At 43.8% G+C, this 17,506-nt stretch overlaps 1 protein-coding gene across 1 annotated transcript; it reads right to left on the bottom strand.

Moving 5' to 3' along the window:
- Positions 1-5,854: 5,854 nt before the first annotated feature.
- Positions 5,855-12,346, bottom strand: LOC127052065 (cytoglobin-1-like). Its single transcript, XM_050955300.1, has 3 exons — positions 11,798-12,346; positions 8,170-8,401; positions 5,855-7,028 (listed from the first exon to the last, which is right to left on the bottom strand). The coding sequence occupies exons 1-3, from the start codon at positions 11,890-11,892 to the stop codon at positions 6,900-6,902; spliced, it is 456 nt and encodes a 151-aa protein (XP_050811257.1). The 5' UTR covers positions 11,893-12,346; the 3' UTR covers positions 5,855-6,899.
- Positions 12,347-17,506: the final 5,160 nt, after the last annotated feature.

Genomic DNA, 17,506 nt, shown 5'->3' on the forward strand with positions numbered 1-17,506 from the left:
CATAGTTGAAATACAAGTACATAGTCGATATTCCTAACTTCAGATACAGAAATGATACAGGCATACACACTGGATAATCACATTCAGTAAATCATAACCTTTCCAATGATATCTCACGTGAGCCATCTTTCATAAAGTCTCTTATGTCATTCATATCAGAAGCATATTTTCATAAAGAATATGGAATGACATCACACAGTTTTAGTCTGTTCTTGATTTGAGCCCATAGATTGACAGAGCCTAGGATAATTATTTGGACTGTGAAGGCTTCATACAAGTCATGACCCAAAGTATCCATTCAATTGACATCTTCACTAAAGACTGCGCTAAAGACTTTGTCATATTAATGAGCTTTGGTCCCTTATATGTGAATGGGTTGCCAGTGCGAGCAAGCTCATCCTGTAGCTTGAAAATTGCCCCTTCTTAGCATTTAACAGTACCTAATGAGTTTAGATGGTGCTTGGTTACTTCTGGGGATGTCATCCCAGCCATGCTCAATGTTCTTTCAGAAATTTGATGGTGTTCTGGGGTTGTCAGGAAAAATTGGGAAAGAGTATTTGGATACTGTGATACTCCCTGATGACTTTCATTGCTCTGTTTTCATGCTCTTGGGCTTCATCTGAGCTAAGTGCACAGAAGGGAACTGGTGACACCACTGAGTGTTGTATTTTATCAGGTTTTCCGTGGTGGTAGTCCCCAAAGATTCAATTACCACCACGTCACAGAGGGTTGACACCATTGCTTGATTCTGTAGATTTTTATGAATCAAATATCTCCCTTCCCTTTCTATCATTCACTTGCCCATTGAATTACACATGCTCCCAGACTAACAGGAAGATTGTGGTAGAGACAGGAGTACAACCTAAATCTGATTATCAGTGCTTTAACTACAAGGCCATTCTTCCTCTCCTTCAGAGCTGGGATTACCTAAACTCTAGCCGGTAGGGAGACTGTACAGATGCACCCTAAAATAACTGTCCTCCCTCCCTTCACTACAAGCTGTAATGGAACCAAGCTGCCTTAGACAGGTGATTTTTAGGGGGAAGAAACAGTACGAGCTGCTTATCTGAATAGCTCCTGCTGGCCAGCTTAGTGCGACATTGGGCTTGATGTCCGAGGCTGGTGGCTTGCTCACCCCTGGCAACCATTAAAGGGATCCTGATTGTATCCCTTTGTGAGGCAGCAGAAGCCAGAGTGATACCCAATGCTCAGAATATTGAAGTCAACACAACAAAATAAAACCATTAAACTGGGACTGTTTGCTGGGCTTCAGCATGGCTGTTCAAATGAAGTTGACTTGCGGACTACAAACCTGCATTCTCCAATTGAACAAACTGGCAGTCACGATCTATTTTCACAGCAAGCTTTCCCCTCCCCCCCCAAAGTGTGGTAATTAAAGATTTATCAAACTTGGTAGGTAAGTGAGACAAAAAGGCAGGGATTGGAACTGAATAACTGGGGGTGGTTGGTTTTCTTTTCTCTGCTGGAAGCATGGTTCTGGCATATACTTCCGTGGAATTTCTAAACATTTTCTGGTGTGGCATTTCACTAGCACTTGGTTGCTGCATCAGTTCTCACTTGTTTACTATGGGCTAGTACAGATTCATTACTTCTGCTTTCACACCTGACAGCAAGTTTCTCTCTGACCAGCTCTCATTCTTATAGAAGAAGGGTCTCAAACTCAATTTACCTTAGGGCCAGTGCCAAGTCCTCAAATCCTCCCAGCAGATCAATAATGTCACTGAAGATGATGTTCAGAAAAGAATGTTTATATTGTAGTTTTTATTTGGATTTCTTAGAAATAATAAATGTCTGTAGACAAGCCAGACTCACCCCCACAGCACCTCCTGCTGGTGACTTCTGGGAATTAGCTCAATTCAGCTCTGGAGCACCCTCTGCAGGCTGGTGATCTGCCTGTCCTCTGGCCCCCATGTCCCTCCCTGGACCCAGTGCCCTTTTACATGGGGTGCTGCCCCCTGGCAGTAACCCCTTTCTCTCAGGGTCTCCCCTCCCCAGGGAACTCCCACCCTCTATCCCCACCTTACCTCAGTATATGGCTACTGCCAGTCATTGTCTAACCCCATGCCCTGGGACAGACTGCAGTATCAGCCTACTCATCACTGGCAAGGAAGGTTTAGACCTGCTGCCTTGGCCTACCCCTGGGCTGCCCTCTGCAACCCCCAGTACCTATTAGCCCAATACTAGGCCACAGCCTAGGGTTTTCCAGGCTAGAGCTCCCCAGCCCCTCTGCCTTTCCCCAGCCCTGCTTCACTCAGGTACCTTATGTCCAGCTCCCTCTATAGCTAAAGAGAGACTGACTGACTTCTGGCTTCCCTGGCCTTCTTATAAGGCCCTGTTGCTCAGTTTGGGGCATGGCCCCAGCTGCAGCCACTTCCCCAATCAGTTTAGCCTAAAAGCTGCTTTCTCCAGCCACAGCCCCTTCCCTGGGCTGTTTTTAACCCCTTCAGGGCAGGAGCAGGGGTCCACCCTGCTACAATGTCATACAACCTTATACAATTCTTCACCTGACAGAGAGTTTTTAGTGTTTGCCAGACACCTGGCAAATCTTCAGTTCTGTCAGTTTGTTGATGTTTGTCCTCAGTGACTGAGCAGTTGAAACCTTCAGGATTGCAGCAAGGTGTGCATCAGATAGTTGTGTTCGGTATTTTTACTTGTTTATATTAATTGTGGACAAAATTGATGCTGCCTCCATGGCTGACTCTGCCTGGCAACTAATAATGCTGCCTCCATGGCTGACTCTGCCTCGTGACTAGTGATGCTATCTCTGTCCCTCTTCTCCAGCCAATGGGAGCTGCGGGGGACGGCGCTTGCAGCAGACAGAGCCGGCAGTGTGTCTGCATGGGTCTCTCCTCTGCGAGCCGCAGTGTGGAGGTTCTTAGGCCACAGATGGCCTACGGGACCCCTGTTATAGATGCTTCCCCAAATGCTTTGTGATTTCACTAACTGTCGCTCTGACCAGCTTCATGCTCTTCTAGAACTTTCTACAGCTCATAGGACATCCTTATTAATCCTTCTCACTAGCTCCTAGGCTCTTCTCAGTATGTTTTCATTAAATTTATAATTACAGGGTGTTCTTTCTGTTGGGTATGGACTGTTGTATCATTCTCTGGTTCATTACACACAGTTTATTGTGTGGATATCAGACCTAATGATCAGTGATTTTAAGGACACTGTGGCAATCCAAGATGGAGTCTGAAAACTGTCATCTTGTGACTCCATCTTGTGATCTTCTGTACACTGTCAGCCTGGTCTGGATGAAACTGAACTGAACAAGTTTTCCCCACCACTGGGCGATCCCCAAGGTTCCATCACCTCAGACTGTTTCCCGCCTTTCTACAGATAGTACCATGTTTTCCCACCATAGTTTCTGTAAAAGAACTGTGATCACAGGCTGATAGGGCAGTCCATCATAGCGACTGTGTGTGCGGTTTTGGGTCTTCATGACACTCGTGCATCAGCGAAGAACACCATTCGTTCCCGGAGTGAAGAGAAAAGAAGACATGTTACCATCTTACACTTCCTGTACCTGGAGAATGTCACCATCCAGAGGGTTCTTGGTCCACTTCTTCTGTCCTGACTTCTATCGAAGGACTCTCCAGTGTTCCTTCTCCAAGGGTTTCAATTACCTACAGAGTAGAGGTCCTGGACTTCACCACTGCCACCAAAGTGCTGGGAATTGAGTGAGAAAGCAATTAGGATTTCTAAGTTGGGGGTCCTATTTCTTGAATGCCAGGGTGGGTTTAGTTTCATTCTTGGGCCTGAGCTTCATGCTTGCAGGGAAGATCTGCTGCGTTACTGGGTTTGTTTGTTATATAGCTATTAGTCATTTACATTTACCCCTTCCCTATCTGTGTAATTCTATCTCCTAATACATTTACCTGTTTGTTTTGAACCTTATCTCTTGTCAGTTATATTTATTGTGCACCACACAAGGGGAGCAGGGAGGAGATCTGCAACAGTCCACCTGTGACAGATACAGCAGAGGGCAAATCAGCTCTTTTGAGAAAAAAGGGGCTTGTTTGTATTCCGACACCTACACCACATTACACATTCAGAATTATCTTGGCTCCCCTTTGAGATAACATTTCCAGGTGGCAGAGGGGATATTCAGGGTCTTTATAAAGAAAATATTAAACCCAGATGTATAAACGTGTTGGGTAATTACTTCACCTGTGTGAAATTCACTCTGCAGTTTCAAATGGTTCCAGTATATTTCGCCTCTTGTCCAAAACTGTTCTGTAGCATTGCTGTGCACCTTTAGACTTTTGATGTTTCATCCCAAGGTTGGTTGCATGTCAGTAGCGAGAAGAAATGATTCCTGTGTAGTGTGAAATACTTGGGATCCTTCCAGATGACAGGTACTGTAAAGATCTAAGTAATCCTCACTTAGAGATGTAGTAGCAATTAACCTTTCTTATATATTGGCTCCTTGCCGCATATGTAATTTTTCAAAAAATTTTTGGTGTTGTAGGAAGAAACAGATGAGAGTTGGGAACGCCAGGGACATAGACCCCACTGCAACCTCTTGTTATGCCTCACTCACGACTTGTGAAAACACACCTGCTGATGATGGGGTGCTTTGGAATTCTCACCTTCCTGTGGCAATGCTTTACCAATGCAACTCTCATCTGGTAAGTTACTGCTTGGCCATGATAGGAGTCTGATAGTTTCCAATTATATTTGCTTCATCCTGCTTGTAACTGTTTCTTTATCTTTCTTTGCTCCTCACCCCAACCCACCCTCTAAGCCCAAAGGAAAAGCACTGAAAGGTCAGAATTCACTGGAGAGACTGATCATTTGAGAGTATAGGCTGTTTGTACAATACTTAGGTGATCATTTTTGAGATCTTGGAAAGTGCAACTAATCTACTTATAGGAATTTATTTATAATGTTCCAACATGTTTAACTTGGCTCTATATGTAAGCTCTGTGATGCATTTGGGACCATAAATAGTTTTCACAAGTTTTGCTTCTTCCCTTTAACACTTAAAACTGCAGTGGAGCACACTTGCTTGTAATCTGACCCCCGCAAAAATGCCTGATACTCTTTCTTGTTTTATACCCACAGACAAGCATCCTAACCCATCTCCTACCCTTCCCAGCCCCTAGCTTCACTCCCTGAAGCCTGCCCAGCTGCAAGCATCCTGTCACCAAGTTCTTCCAGTCTCCAGGTGCCCTAAAGCTTGGTTACTTCCTTTGGTTCCCCTTCCCGGAGTTATCTTAAAATCCTACTCCCTTCCGTTTTGATCTGAAGCATAAATAATCAAGTGTGTTCATGCTAGGTGTGAGAACTGGAATGATCCTGATCTCTGAAAAAACAACAACATTACTCCCCTCTCCTGCCTCCTGAGTAATTCACTTTAGATGTCTGAGTGCCGAGAATATACATGGATTCAGTGGGCAGGGCATTGAAGCAAAGACTATCTAGTCAGTCCTCATTCTCCAGGACCAGTTTAGTTTCTGGATGTTGGGAGTTCAGAGTCTACTGCTGAGTGGATGTGATCTGTGAATGAAACAGTGGAATGTGAGAGAAACGTCAAGTTCTGGTTTTGTTTTGTTAAACGTTGTTTTTATCTTATGGTTGTGCCCCTGGACAAGATGGAAACTCCCCTTCCACCACTTTAGGAGTCCAAGCACTGTAGATTTGTTAGGTGCCTGGGAATTGCATCCCAGATGGGTTAATTTAAATGCCATATAACTGCCAGTAATAGTGCATTTATAACCAGGCTCCACAGCTGACTATCCACTCCCTTGACAAGGTCTCTGTGTTATGAAATATTCCGTTCTGGTTTTACAAGTGAGGGGAGACATTCGCTTTCTTTAATTCTGTTTATTACAATCAGGCGATATCTGCAGTTACACTTAAGCAGAAGGACACATGCTGTTAAATATAGTAACTAATGATTTCACCACTTCCTTTAAGTACAAGGAAAAACAATCAAGCAGACACTGGTTCATTTACTGCTGAAGAGAGGCTGAGGCACCGTGATGGAACAGGAACGCTGACAAGGAATAGGGGAAGGACTATGGGGAGATTTACACCAATGTCAAACCTGCCAGGCCTCACTCAGCTGACAAAGAAAGACTCTCCACTGGATTAATTTTAAGGCACTGTTTACATAGTATACAGGCTAGTATGTGTGATACCACTGCCCTCTAGTGGACAGATTAAGTGTTAAACTCTGCTGCTAAGGCCTGTATTTCATTTGAGGTCTGACCTTCGTTTATGACCGTGAAGGGGTGGGTGGCCTTATTTGGCCTGATGAGGACTATCACCCCATACTTCTGGAAATCTCACCATCCTTGCACATGCCAATCTGGTAACTTCCCTCATGGCTTCTCGGTAGTTAATTGCTCTCACACCTGGAGACTTTCACTCGGTATTTCACAAACAGGGCAACTGGAGAAAGAAGCACCTCTCATATCACTCCAAAAATGATGCCTTCAGGTTGCTGACCAGAGGATGAGATGCTCTGAAAGGGAATACTGCTCCATCGCTCAAGGGATGGAAAGATGGGAGGTGATAGGGAGGTTTGTTCCTTTCTATTCTAGTAGCAGGTGAAGTGATGAGTCTTCCACCCAGAAGTATCTACCTTAAAATGTATTACATGGGCTTTTAAGATTATTGCTAATTTACATACATATTGACTGAAGAATCAAACTGGGGCATCTCTAGGTGCAAAGTGCATTAAGATTGGTTGGTTGCCTTTGATATATATGCTTTTATTTTCCTATATGTATTTACGTTCCTATAGTCATGTTGTTAGCTTTGCCTCTTTTTTCTTCGCTTTCAACTGTGGCTGGAAGTTCAAAATCAGTGATTCAGTGCTGAGTCTTGGTGCTGGTGAGAGGCTTTAGGAGCCCAGAGATGGCACTTCCTCACCAGCCAGCTTCTTTGTAGGCATTGTTCAGACGAGTGCAGATTTCATTGGTCACCTTCTCAAAGGAAGCCTTGCAGTCTCCACCATATTTCTCCTCCATCAGTTGCAAGATAATGTCACAGATTATCTAAAGGAGAAGGAGGGGTGGGAGGGAAAGAAGCAGACTATGTGAACTCTCTCCATTCTATCTGTGAGTAAGAATTGCTATTTGTCAGTTGGTTCCTCCTAATAAGAAAAAAGTTGCCTGATTCTTTTTGGAGAAGGGAAAGGGACACAGAAACTGCTTTGCAATGTGTGGCATTCAGAACTGGAAATGGGTAATGAAAATGAACTGTGGTGGAAAACCCACTCTACACCATTACCACTGTTTGTTTAAATCTATCCCATATCTGATGGATTGATTTAGGCCACACTTGTATACGTAGTCCTAAGAGCATATGAATTGCTATATAAGATAAATCAGCAGACCATCTAGTCCATTATCCTGTCTGTGACCAGTATTAGGCCATGTCTACACTACCACTTTGGTCATTATAATTTATGTCACTCAGGGCTGTGAAAAAACACACCTCTGAGCAACATATGTTAGACCAAGAGATGCACCAGTGTGGACAGTGCTATATCGAGAGAACTTCTCCCTCTCATCTAGCTATTGCTGCCTGTGGAGGTGATTTTACTGTGCTCACAGGAGAACTCGCTCCCATCAGCACAGAGTGGCTAGATGAGCGATCTTGCAGCGACACAGCTGCATTGGTGCAGCTGTGCCACTGTAAGCTCTCTAGTGTAGACACAGTCCTGATGTTTCAGCATAAGGTGCAAGAAACCATGTACTGAACAATTATGGATTAGCCTGCCCATAAGGCAAGCTTTCTCCTAATCCTTCTCATTTACTAGTTGTCTTATGCTCTAAAACAATAAGTGTCTTTATCTCTTCTTAAGTATATATGTAATGTCATTACAATACTAACCTACTTCCTAGGCAAGTCTTGAGATTTAATTAATGCTATAAGAATGCTTTGAAGGTTAAAAGTTCTATGTACTTTCTATATAGTACTATATTACAAGCCTGGGTAACGTGATGCAAGGGGATGTAGGGATGGGGGAATGGACACTACTGGCAGGCCATTTGTCAGTTCTAATTATGACCTTTCTGCAGCCCCAAATGCATAAGCATCCTCAAAGCTGATTGACATCTGTTCTGTCTCACAGGAAAGATGTGCATCCCAATACATGTTGGTTCATTTGAGAGGAGAAGTCTGCTGACTCACCCTAAAGTTCTTGGGGTCAACCTTGAGCTGCACTGCATGTTTCTTGCCCAGTGGGTTCACTATCCCAAGGAAAGCATCAGTGCTGTCGAGGTGTTGGACCAAGTCATTGATGGTGGTGAGGACCCTCTTGCCATGACTCCTGACCTGATCTGACTGTTCCATCTCTTCGGCTGTGCCCATCCCTTTAAAGTGGGTGAAGTAGGACTTGGTGTCTGGGTGTTCTGTAAACATTCTGCAGGGGTTGGAGAAGAATACAAGACAGTTGAGAGACTTTTTTTTTTCCTAATGAGCTGAGCACTGAGGCATTGACACTGGTATAGCGTCATGTTCAGGACCTTGTCTCATGGACTTCCTTGACTTCTCTCCCTAACTATAATCATCACTTGCTCCCTTTTCTGTGTCAGCTCTGGCTTTCTCTGGCCTTCTTTCCTAGCAAGTCAAAAGCAGATCCCTGCTAACTCCAGACCACTATCCTGTAGTAATCTGCCATTACCTCTGCTTAGCCACCTCCAGGATTTTTTCTCGTTAATTAAACTTTAAAACTTGTTCAGAATTCTGCCAGCCAGAAACCCAGTGACCACAATGATGCTTGCTAACACTAAATGCTCACAGCCTACCCGTTGTATTCTCCTCCTAGCTAGTTTCACTCATCATTTAACAAAAGTTTGTAACAAAATGCCTCCAGAGTGTGAGGCCAGGAGACACATTCATCTTCTGTACCTGGATTAAAATTCTACCTTGTCCAGTTTGCTCACTTAAATAGATGATTTATAAAACAAATAAAAGCTGAAATTCATTGGAAATTGGGAATTCAGTCCCATCAAGGATGTTGCGAGAGCCCAAGAAGATGTAAACAGAGAATCCAAGTGGTAGGCTCTTTCCCTTATTTAAATACATGAGTAGATGGAGGGAACCCCTAGCATAGGCTTTGTTAGCCAACTCTTTATTCGGGGAAGGCCCAGACTGCAGTTTGCTGCCTCCCTTCATATGGTTAAGTGTTAAGTACCACTGGCATCATTCACTCAAAAGATGGTTTAGACTGAAGTCACCTGTGAAGGAAATGAGGCTTCTTTCTATAATCCCATCCAAAGTTTAGTGGCACCTTGGCAAATCATGTAAGAAGACAATATTTCCCTCGCTGGAACAAACTAATAATTTATTTAGTCTGACCATAGAAAGTGCCAAACAGGATTCCCTGGGCAGAAGGGCTTATGGTTTAAAGGGGTACAAGTTAATACACTACAGAGCAATGAAATACAGAAATGGAGTGGAAGATGGTCATTGTAATTGAAATGCCTCACAGACTAGCAGCTATATACATGCAGTGCAGCTATATACATGAGAAGTGACTCTGAAAATGGCATTGTGTGGTTCTAGTTTTGCGACTCAGTGACTATCATATCATTTTATAGGTAAAGAGTTTTTTTTTTATTTTCCCAAAACTTCCAGCCCTGCAAGTGTAGCCCAGGATCTGATACTAAAGCCAGGACTCCTGGCTTGGGCATCATCACCAGTAAAAACAAAAAAAAAGTCTGCAATCAGATGTTAGTCAGCAATTGTGCAGATAGTGCATAGAAAGGAACTGCAGATGATACTAAACTACTCAAGATAGTTAAGAACAAAGCAGATTGTGAAGAAGTTCAAAAAGATCTCACAAAACTAAGTCACTGGGCAACAAAATGGCAAATGAAATTTAATGTGGTTAAATGTAAAGTAATGCACATTGGAAAAAGTAACCCCAACTATACATACAATATGATGGGGGCTAATTTAGCTACAACGAGTCAGGAAAAAGATCTTGGCATCATTGTGGATAGTTCTCTGAAGATGTCCACGCAGTGCGCAGAGGCAGTCAAAAAAGCGAACAGGATGGTAGGAATCATTAAAAAGGGGATAGAGAATAAGACTGAGAATATATTATTGCCCTTATATAAATCCATGGTACGCCCACATCTCGAATACTGTGTACAGGTGTGGTATCCTCACCTCAAAAAAGATATTCTAGCACTAGAAAAGGTTCAGAAAAGGGCAACTAAAATGATTAGGGGTTTGGAGAGGGTCCCATATGAGGAAAGATTAAAGAGGCTAGGCCTCTTCAGCTTGGAAAAGAGGAGACTAAGGGGGGATATGATAGAGGTATATAAAATCATGAGTGATGTGGAGAAAGTGGATAAGGAAAGTATTATTCCCATAATACAAGAACTAGGGGTCACCAAATAAAATTAATAGGTAGCAGGTTTAAAACAAATAAAAGGAAGTTGTTCTTCACACAGCACACAGTCAACTTGTGGAACTCCTTGCCTGAGGAGGTTGTGAAGGCTGGGACTATAACAATGTTTAAAAGGGAACTGGATAAATTCATAGTGGCTAAGTCCATAAATGGCTATTAGCCAGGAAGGGTAAAGAATGGTGTCACTAGCCTCTGTTCATCAGAGGATGGAGATGGATGGCAGGAGAGAGATTACTTGATCATTGCCTGTTAGCGTCACTCCCTCTGGGGCACCTGGCATTGGGCACTGTCGGTAGACAGATACTGGGCTAGATGGACCTTTGGTCTGACCTGGTATGGCCGTTCTTATGTTCTTAATAGAATCCAGCTCATTCTCCATGAGCTGTGTTGGCTCAGTAGAGCTAACAGTAATAAAAAGTGCTAAATCTTTTACAGTAAATACCACAGGGAACAGATCGGTTGAATGAGACAGCACCATTTTTTAAATTATATCTTTTCTGACCTTAGTTTACTTCACAATATTCTAGGATAAAGAGGGAAAGAGCTTTATATACATTTACTGAGGCTAATGCAGGCATTCGGAGTGGTGTCAGAGGAGGAAGGAGTGAGTGAAAGAGACACCAGAAACGGTATGGAGTTGCACTTGGGCAGATCCGTGGTGGGTTTATACGAGTGGGTAAAGGCAGAGATGTAAATGCCAGCTGAGTTATTGGGTGCTTTGAAGATGAAAAGAAGATATTTGAATTTTTGGAAGAAGGAGAGACGCAAGTGTTAAGATTCTAGAGGAAAAGATCCAAGGAGAATGAGACTAGAAACAAAGCTATTCGTTATGTAAAAGGAGGTTAGTAATGAGAGCAATTTCTGTGGAATGAAATAGGTGAAAGCTAGATTGGAAAGGGTCAAGGAGAATTGAAGGAGAATTTTTGAGGACATAGAAGTAAACAACTCATTAAAGGAGTTTAGAGGGACATAGGATCTGGATTCTGTTCCTGGTTCTATCACAGATTAGTATGTGGACTAAGGGAAGTCAGTTAACTTTCTGTTTTGTCTGTCCCATTGTTATCTGCTTATGGGACAGAGTGAAGAGGAGTGTCTGGCTAGCTGGCCTTCTCTTTTATACTGTTCATTATTGTATATATCTCAGTTATATCTCTTCTTTTCAAATGAAATCGTTCTAGTTTCTTTCATCTTTTCCAGCCCATTTCTCCACACTCCTCTTTTACTTCTCTGAACCTCTTTTGTCTCATCTATTTCCCACTGAGGTGCAGTATCCATACCTAATAACGTTTCAAGGCAAGGAATTGTGCGAAGTGCACCAGAACAAGTTCCTAGCATGTAGTTCTCTCAGTCTTCATTCCTCCCCCGTTTGGCTAGCAATGGAATAGGATCTTTCTTTACCTGACCAGGACAGTTGTCCCATTGTCTTCAGCATTGGCATACATCTTCTCCCAGGCCCCACGAGCCCTCTGCACTTCTGCTTCAGAGAATGCCATGTTGAGATTAGAGTGCAGTGAGGTGAGAGAGGAGGGGTAGGGAGTTGCAGATAGTGTTATTTGTGCTTCTGCTCTCTGTTTCAGAGCTCTCTATATACTGCCCTAGGGATTTAAGGGCTTTTGAATGGGTGCTTTGTTTCCATTTCAGTCAGTCACATTTCTGCAGGTTTTAGTGCTGTCTAATCACCTCTAATCAGGAAAGGAGGTTACCATGTGGAGAAGAGATAGCATTCTCACTGTGAAGGCAGGGGACCACAGTACACAGAGAAGAGGTCTTGCTGTGAAGGGAGGGGAGGAAGAAGAGTAGTTGGGGTTTCAGTGGGCAAGGATGGGGTTTGGGCTGGCCTATCCAATGGCTTTTCAGCCATGGCAGTGTGTCCATTTTCTTCCATAAAGACACTCCCACACTGCTGTGGATATCGGAGTTGTAGCGTAAGTTATATCTTCAACCTCTCACTCAGTATCTTTGTGGCCACTTTTCCAAGTGACAGGCCCAGCACCTTCATGTCTCTGAGTGGAATTCTGAGATTCACCCCATCTTTAGACTGGGTCTCAAGGCTGCAGCACACCTGTTACCAACCATGTTTCCTCAGACGGTCCAGTTGGCTCTGGCCCCTGCTATAGACTTCCCTTCAGGAACCATGAACACTAGGTAAACACAGTGACACCCAACAACTTCTTCAAAACAAAGTATTTATTTATCCATAGGAATGTTGAAATCAGGGAGAAAAAGGCCTGCAAGAAGGCATACACCCACATAATGCTTAGCATTTCCCCCCAAACTTAGGGAGCCATGAGAGGAGGGTCAGTGTCTCCCCAGCATTAACTCTTCCTTTGGACACTCTCAGCTTCAGGGCTCCGGCTTTTAACTCCTTCCTAGCTTTGTTTCCTTTTTCCCACTAGGATTATCACATCGCCATCACCACTTGGGGTTACTAGCGAGCCTGCTGAGCAGAGCCTGGTGGGGGCAAACCTGCAAAGGCATTGATACCTGTAGTAAGTATCAGTGATTGGGCTATCTGCAGACCTGCAAAAACCAACCAGGACTGATTTAATTCTTTGCACCCATACAGCAGACAGCATGGTATCAATCAAATACAGAGGTATGCATACTATCAATGAATAATAGATATCTCCCACGTTCTTCACAGAGTGTCAGTGAGCCTACACTGATCCCTTTCTAGCGTATGCCTGACCTGCCAGCTCCACTCCATAGCATCTGTCACTGTCAGAGCAGTGACCTCTCTATGTCATCGGTGATGTAGACAAGATGCTTTTATAGTTCTTTGTGGTTTGATCATTCCATGCTGGCTACTTTTACAAGGAGGGGATTTATCTCAACTCATCTGTTGCTGAGAACTGGCATCTGAATCAAACTCTACTAATCTGGCCATCTGAGCCAGCTCCCTATCTTGGCCTTTCCCAGCCCAAGCCCTCCAATTTGAGAGATACAGAGTCTCTGTAGTCCTAGTCTGAACATTTTTTTTGCCTATGCTGCTTCACCTTTGTGATGGTACCTCCCTTAAGGCTTTATGGAAATATGCATATGAATGTATATATATAACATAACTAGAATGTGTTTTATACTACATACGCCATGTAACATATCTCTGCAAAAGTTATGATCTATTGAATCTATTAATCCTATTTGTATACATATATCATTTTTGTATTTGAAGTTATGAATATTGGCTACATACTTGTTTGATTCTAAGTAGGCTGTAGTGAAGCAGTTGATCAGCTTCCTGAGAAAAGACTATTCTCAGTAAGTGCCCCATCAAGAAACACTTAAGCCAACAATGAACTTGGAGACGCCAATCCACATCTGGGCTTTCCCAGGAATGTGGTTTGGCTGGTAAGCAACTCAGTCATGCATGGACAGGTGACTCCAAAACTGCATCTTGGAGCTGTACTTTGCATAGGAGTGAGGAGAGGGTCTCCACCCACAAGAGAAAGTCTATTTAACCCCCCAGGAGGCCCCTCTATTTTGTCTTCAGCTGGCCAAAGAGAGAGGCTTTCTATCCCCAGGATACTTAGAAGAAACTGGAACAAAGGGCAGTGACTGCAAGGGATGTGAGTGATTGCTGAACCCAGGCTAAAAGGACATTAGTCTGTAAAAGGGAGCATTCTAGAACTGGTGAGCATCTTATCTGTATTCAGTTTGATCAGACATAGGTTTATGCATTTTGTTTTATTTTGCTTGGTGACTTACTTTGTTCTGTCTGTTACTACTTGGAACCACTTAAATCCTACTTTCTGTATTTAATAAAATCACTTTTTACTTATTAATTAACTCAGAGTGTGTATTAATACTTGAGGGAGCTTTATACAGGGTAAAACGGATTTATTTGGGTTTAGACCCCATTGGGAGTTGGACATCTGAGTGTTAAAAGACAGGAACATTTCTGTTAGCTGCTTTCAGGTAAACCTGCAGCTTTGGGGCAAGTAATTCAGACCCAGGGTCTTTGTGGGAGCAGATGGGAGTGTCTGGCTCAGCCAGACAGAGTGCTGAATTCCCAGGCTGCCAGAGGGAAAGCAGGGGCAGAAGTAGTCTTGGCACATCAACTGGCAGCTCCCAAGAGGGTTTCTGTGATCCAACCTGTCACAACCTCCTTTGAAGGCTTTTTATGGTGATGACCATCCATATCAGTGGGAGGGTTGTACACAGAGCTCTGGAGTTCTTTGCTGCTGCTGTTTGTTTAATCAGAGAGGGCTACTGCTATCCTAGGCACCACAGTTCACCACAGTCCTGACTTTCCAGCACTTCTGCTGTTCCAGTGCTCAGATCTCTCACTCAGCTTTAGTAATTCACCTTAGTCCTGCCTTGCAGGAACACTGCTTTTCCAGGCCTGCCCCTCAATAGACTTCCCCCTTACCTTCTAATTCTCCTGTTATTCCAGTCCTTGGTGGCTCCTGAACTGAGCAAATATAGAATTATGTTCTACCATGTTGTAGGTCAGCAGTATGGGCAAAACATCTGCTGGAGCCTAGGCTGGGATTACCTGACCCTTTTCATTTATTACTTTAGTTTTATCTTTGAAGGCACATCCTTAGAAGTTCAGGCCACCACTGCCTGAGCTCACTGCACCCCCAATGGGCCATGTAATTCTAGCACAATAGGAAATCAACAGCATTGAAGATCCAGAGCATACGTGTTTCTTTCCCTTTCCTTACTCTAATCCTGTTGGTTTACAGTTATGATCCTCCTCACATGGCTCCCTAAGAGGTTTGAAAGAAAAAAAACCAAAACTGATGAGCACAGTTCAGTGCAACCTGCTCAGGGTAAGGGGGAGACAACCGAGGGAGAGACAGACAAGTGTCTGATAGAAACCTAACGTGAGGTGGTAGAAAGAGATTGTAGAAAGAGAACAGAGGCTAATTATTCTTATTAGTCACTTAGAGCAGAATAGGAAACAAAGGGGCTTAAGCTGCTGCATGGGTAATTCAGGTTAAAGTCTAAGAGAATTTTTTTAATGAAGAAAAGTTCAGGAAACAAAAACGCTGTGGCAGGAGGTGGAGGAAACAATGTTTCTGGAGCTATTCAAATGAGGGACAAAATCTTATGTATAAGGGATGATTTAGGGGGAGGAAAGGAACTGATCCTACCATGATAGCAAGCAAGGTGTTTCAGCATGTTTGGTGTAATACAGTGACATGGATCTGGCATCATAAACAAAAAGAAATAGTAGTTCCAAACACACAGCCAGCAGCCTTAGTGTAGATGGGTCTAGATACTGCAGTGATGGGTGCATTAGTAATACCAGCAGAGACAAAGTAAAGGTGCTTAACCAAGCAGTGAACCAGGGCACCAGCACTGAGGCTGTTACAGCCCAGGTCTGGGATTCCTTATTTTCACATGTTGCACTTTCCAAGAGTCTTCCTCCATCTCAGGCCTGCTGAAAGGCATCTTCAGTGCCTGCCTGGTAAATTCATGCCAGCTCAATTTCATTGGCGGGGGGTGGGCAAAGGTCACTTCAGCACTACTCCAGACTTGTTCCTCTATATCAGCGGATGTCAGCTACCCTGTGAAGTGAAGACCTCCTCTGTTCTGCAAGTCTCTCTGGTGGTATGTGGGTATGGCGTGGAAGGGAGCACGTGTGGAAATTTGTGCACAAGGCGAAGAGAGTTGGTGTATGTAGGAGTGGAGATTTGTGTATGATGTCTGGAGCTGTGTGTAGACAGGAGTTGTGTTTCTGTACAGAGAGGAATGGGGTGTGCTTTGTGCCTGTATGGGGGTACAGATAGGTGGATTTAGAGGCTGTGTGTATAGTGGATATCGGGAGGGGGTGGAAAGGTGTGGGAGTATGCCACATCTAAAGGATGGGAGGGGATACAGTTGTGTTGGGTAAATAATGAGGGAAGGCTCCAGCACACTGTAGATTCTCAAATGACTCCACTGAAAGTGAAAGGCCCTTCCTGTTCCCAACTCCAACAAAGAGCAGATTGAGGCAGAGCCTTAAGAATGGGGACTTCTGTTTTCTTGTACTAAATCCTCAGCAAAATGTCCTGGATTTCAGGAAAGCTCCTGAAGGTTGCGGGGGGAGCAGCTGTGTTGTTGGAATTTCTGCACAAATAGGTCTTTGAAGGTAACTGAAAAACTAGGTCAGGGAAATTCTGACCAACACAGCAAGTAGTCACAGAAGCTCGAAGGGAGGAGTAACGTTAAGATGACATGAGGTGTTGGGGCCTCCCATGCCTTAGAACTATAACGTCCTGTTAGGATCTGGGAATGGGAGAATTACCAAGTGAAGGGGCAGTGAGGGTTTTTAGGGCCAAAATCCTCCCTGATTACGAAGAGGTTTTCTTTTTCAAGGTGCTCTGAGAGGGAGGACTCCTAAAGAAGAGAATGGGAACCTTCATTTTCCTTATGTTAAGGAATTAGACCTGCACAGGGCATGGAGGTAGAATTTACTTTCCAATGGAATGTTCTTTCATGTCATGAGATGCCCTGTTCTCAGGTTCCTGTATTTTCTTTATACTAGAAGTATTAAGTTTTTCTCTTGGTTAGAACTTGGACCACTGTGATCACCTCTAGAGGAGGGGAGACCCAGGGAGCCGCACTCAATCCCAGATAACTTCTTCCAGCGGGGCAGGCTACAACAGTGGTGAGTGCATAATACATTTAGCCTGAAACTCTGCAACAGCTCATCTAGACAGATACCCTTGGGGCACTTGCTGTAACAATACCCATTGATTTCAGAGTATATTCTCTTTTCTCCAGCTTGTCCTGTTCTTCTCTATCCCCTTTTTGTAGGCAGCATGTCTGAGACAAATCTTGGTTCCTTAGATAGTGGTCTTTTCCCCTTCTCCCTCAGGCCTCCTGGTTACAGCCTGTGGTCCTTTTAATTTCTAAAGCGTTAGTTTGTATATTATAATTAAGGTTACGATTTAGTCACTGGTATTTTTAGTAAAAGTCACGGACAAATCATGGGCAATAAACAAAAATTCACGACCCATGATCTGTTCATGACTTTCACTATAAATACCCCTGACTCAATCTTGGGGCGGCCACTGCTGCGAGGTGCACCTCGGGGACTGCTGCTGGCCTCCCTGGGGAGCTGCTGCTGCAGGGCAGAGGGCATCCTGTGGGGGCTGCTTTTGGGAAAGGTGGGGG

Source organism: Gopherus flavomarginatus, chromosome 1, assembly GCF_025201925.1.
Source record: "Gopherus flavomarginatus isolate rGopFla2 chromosome 1, rGopFla2.mat.asm, whole genome shotgun sequence".
Classification (NCBI taxonomy): Eukaryota; Metazoa; Chordata; order Testudines; family Testudinidae; genus Gopherus; species Gopherus flavomarginatus.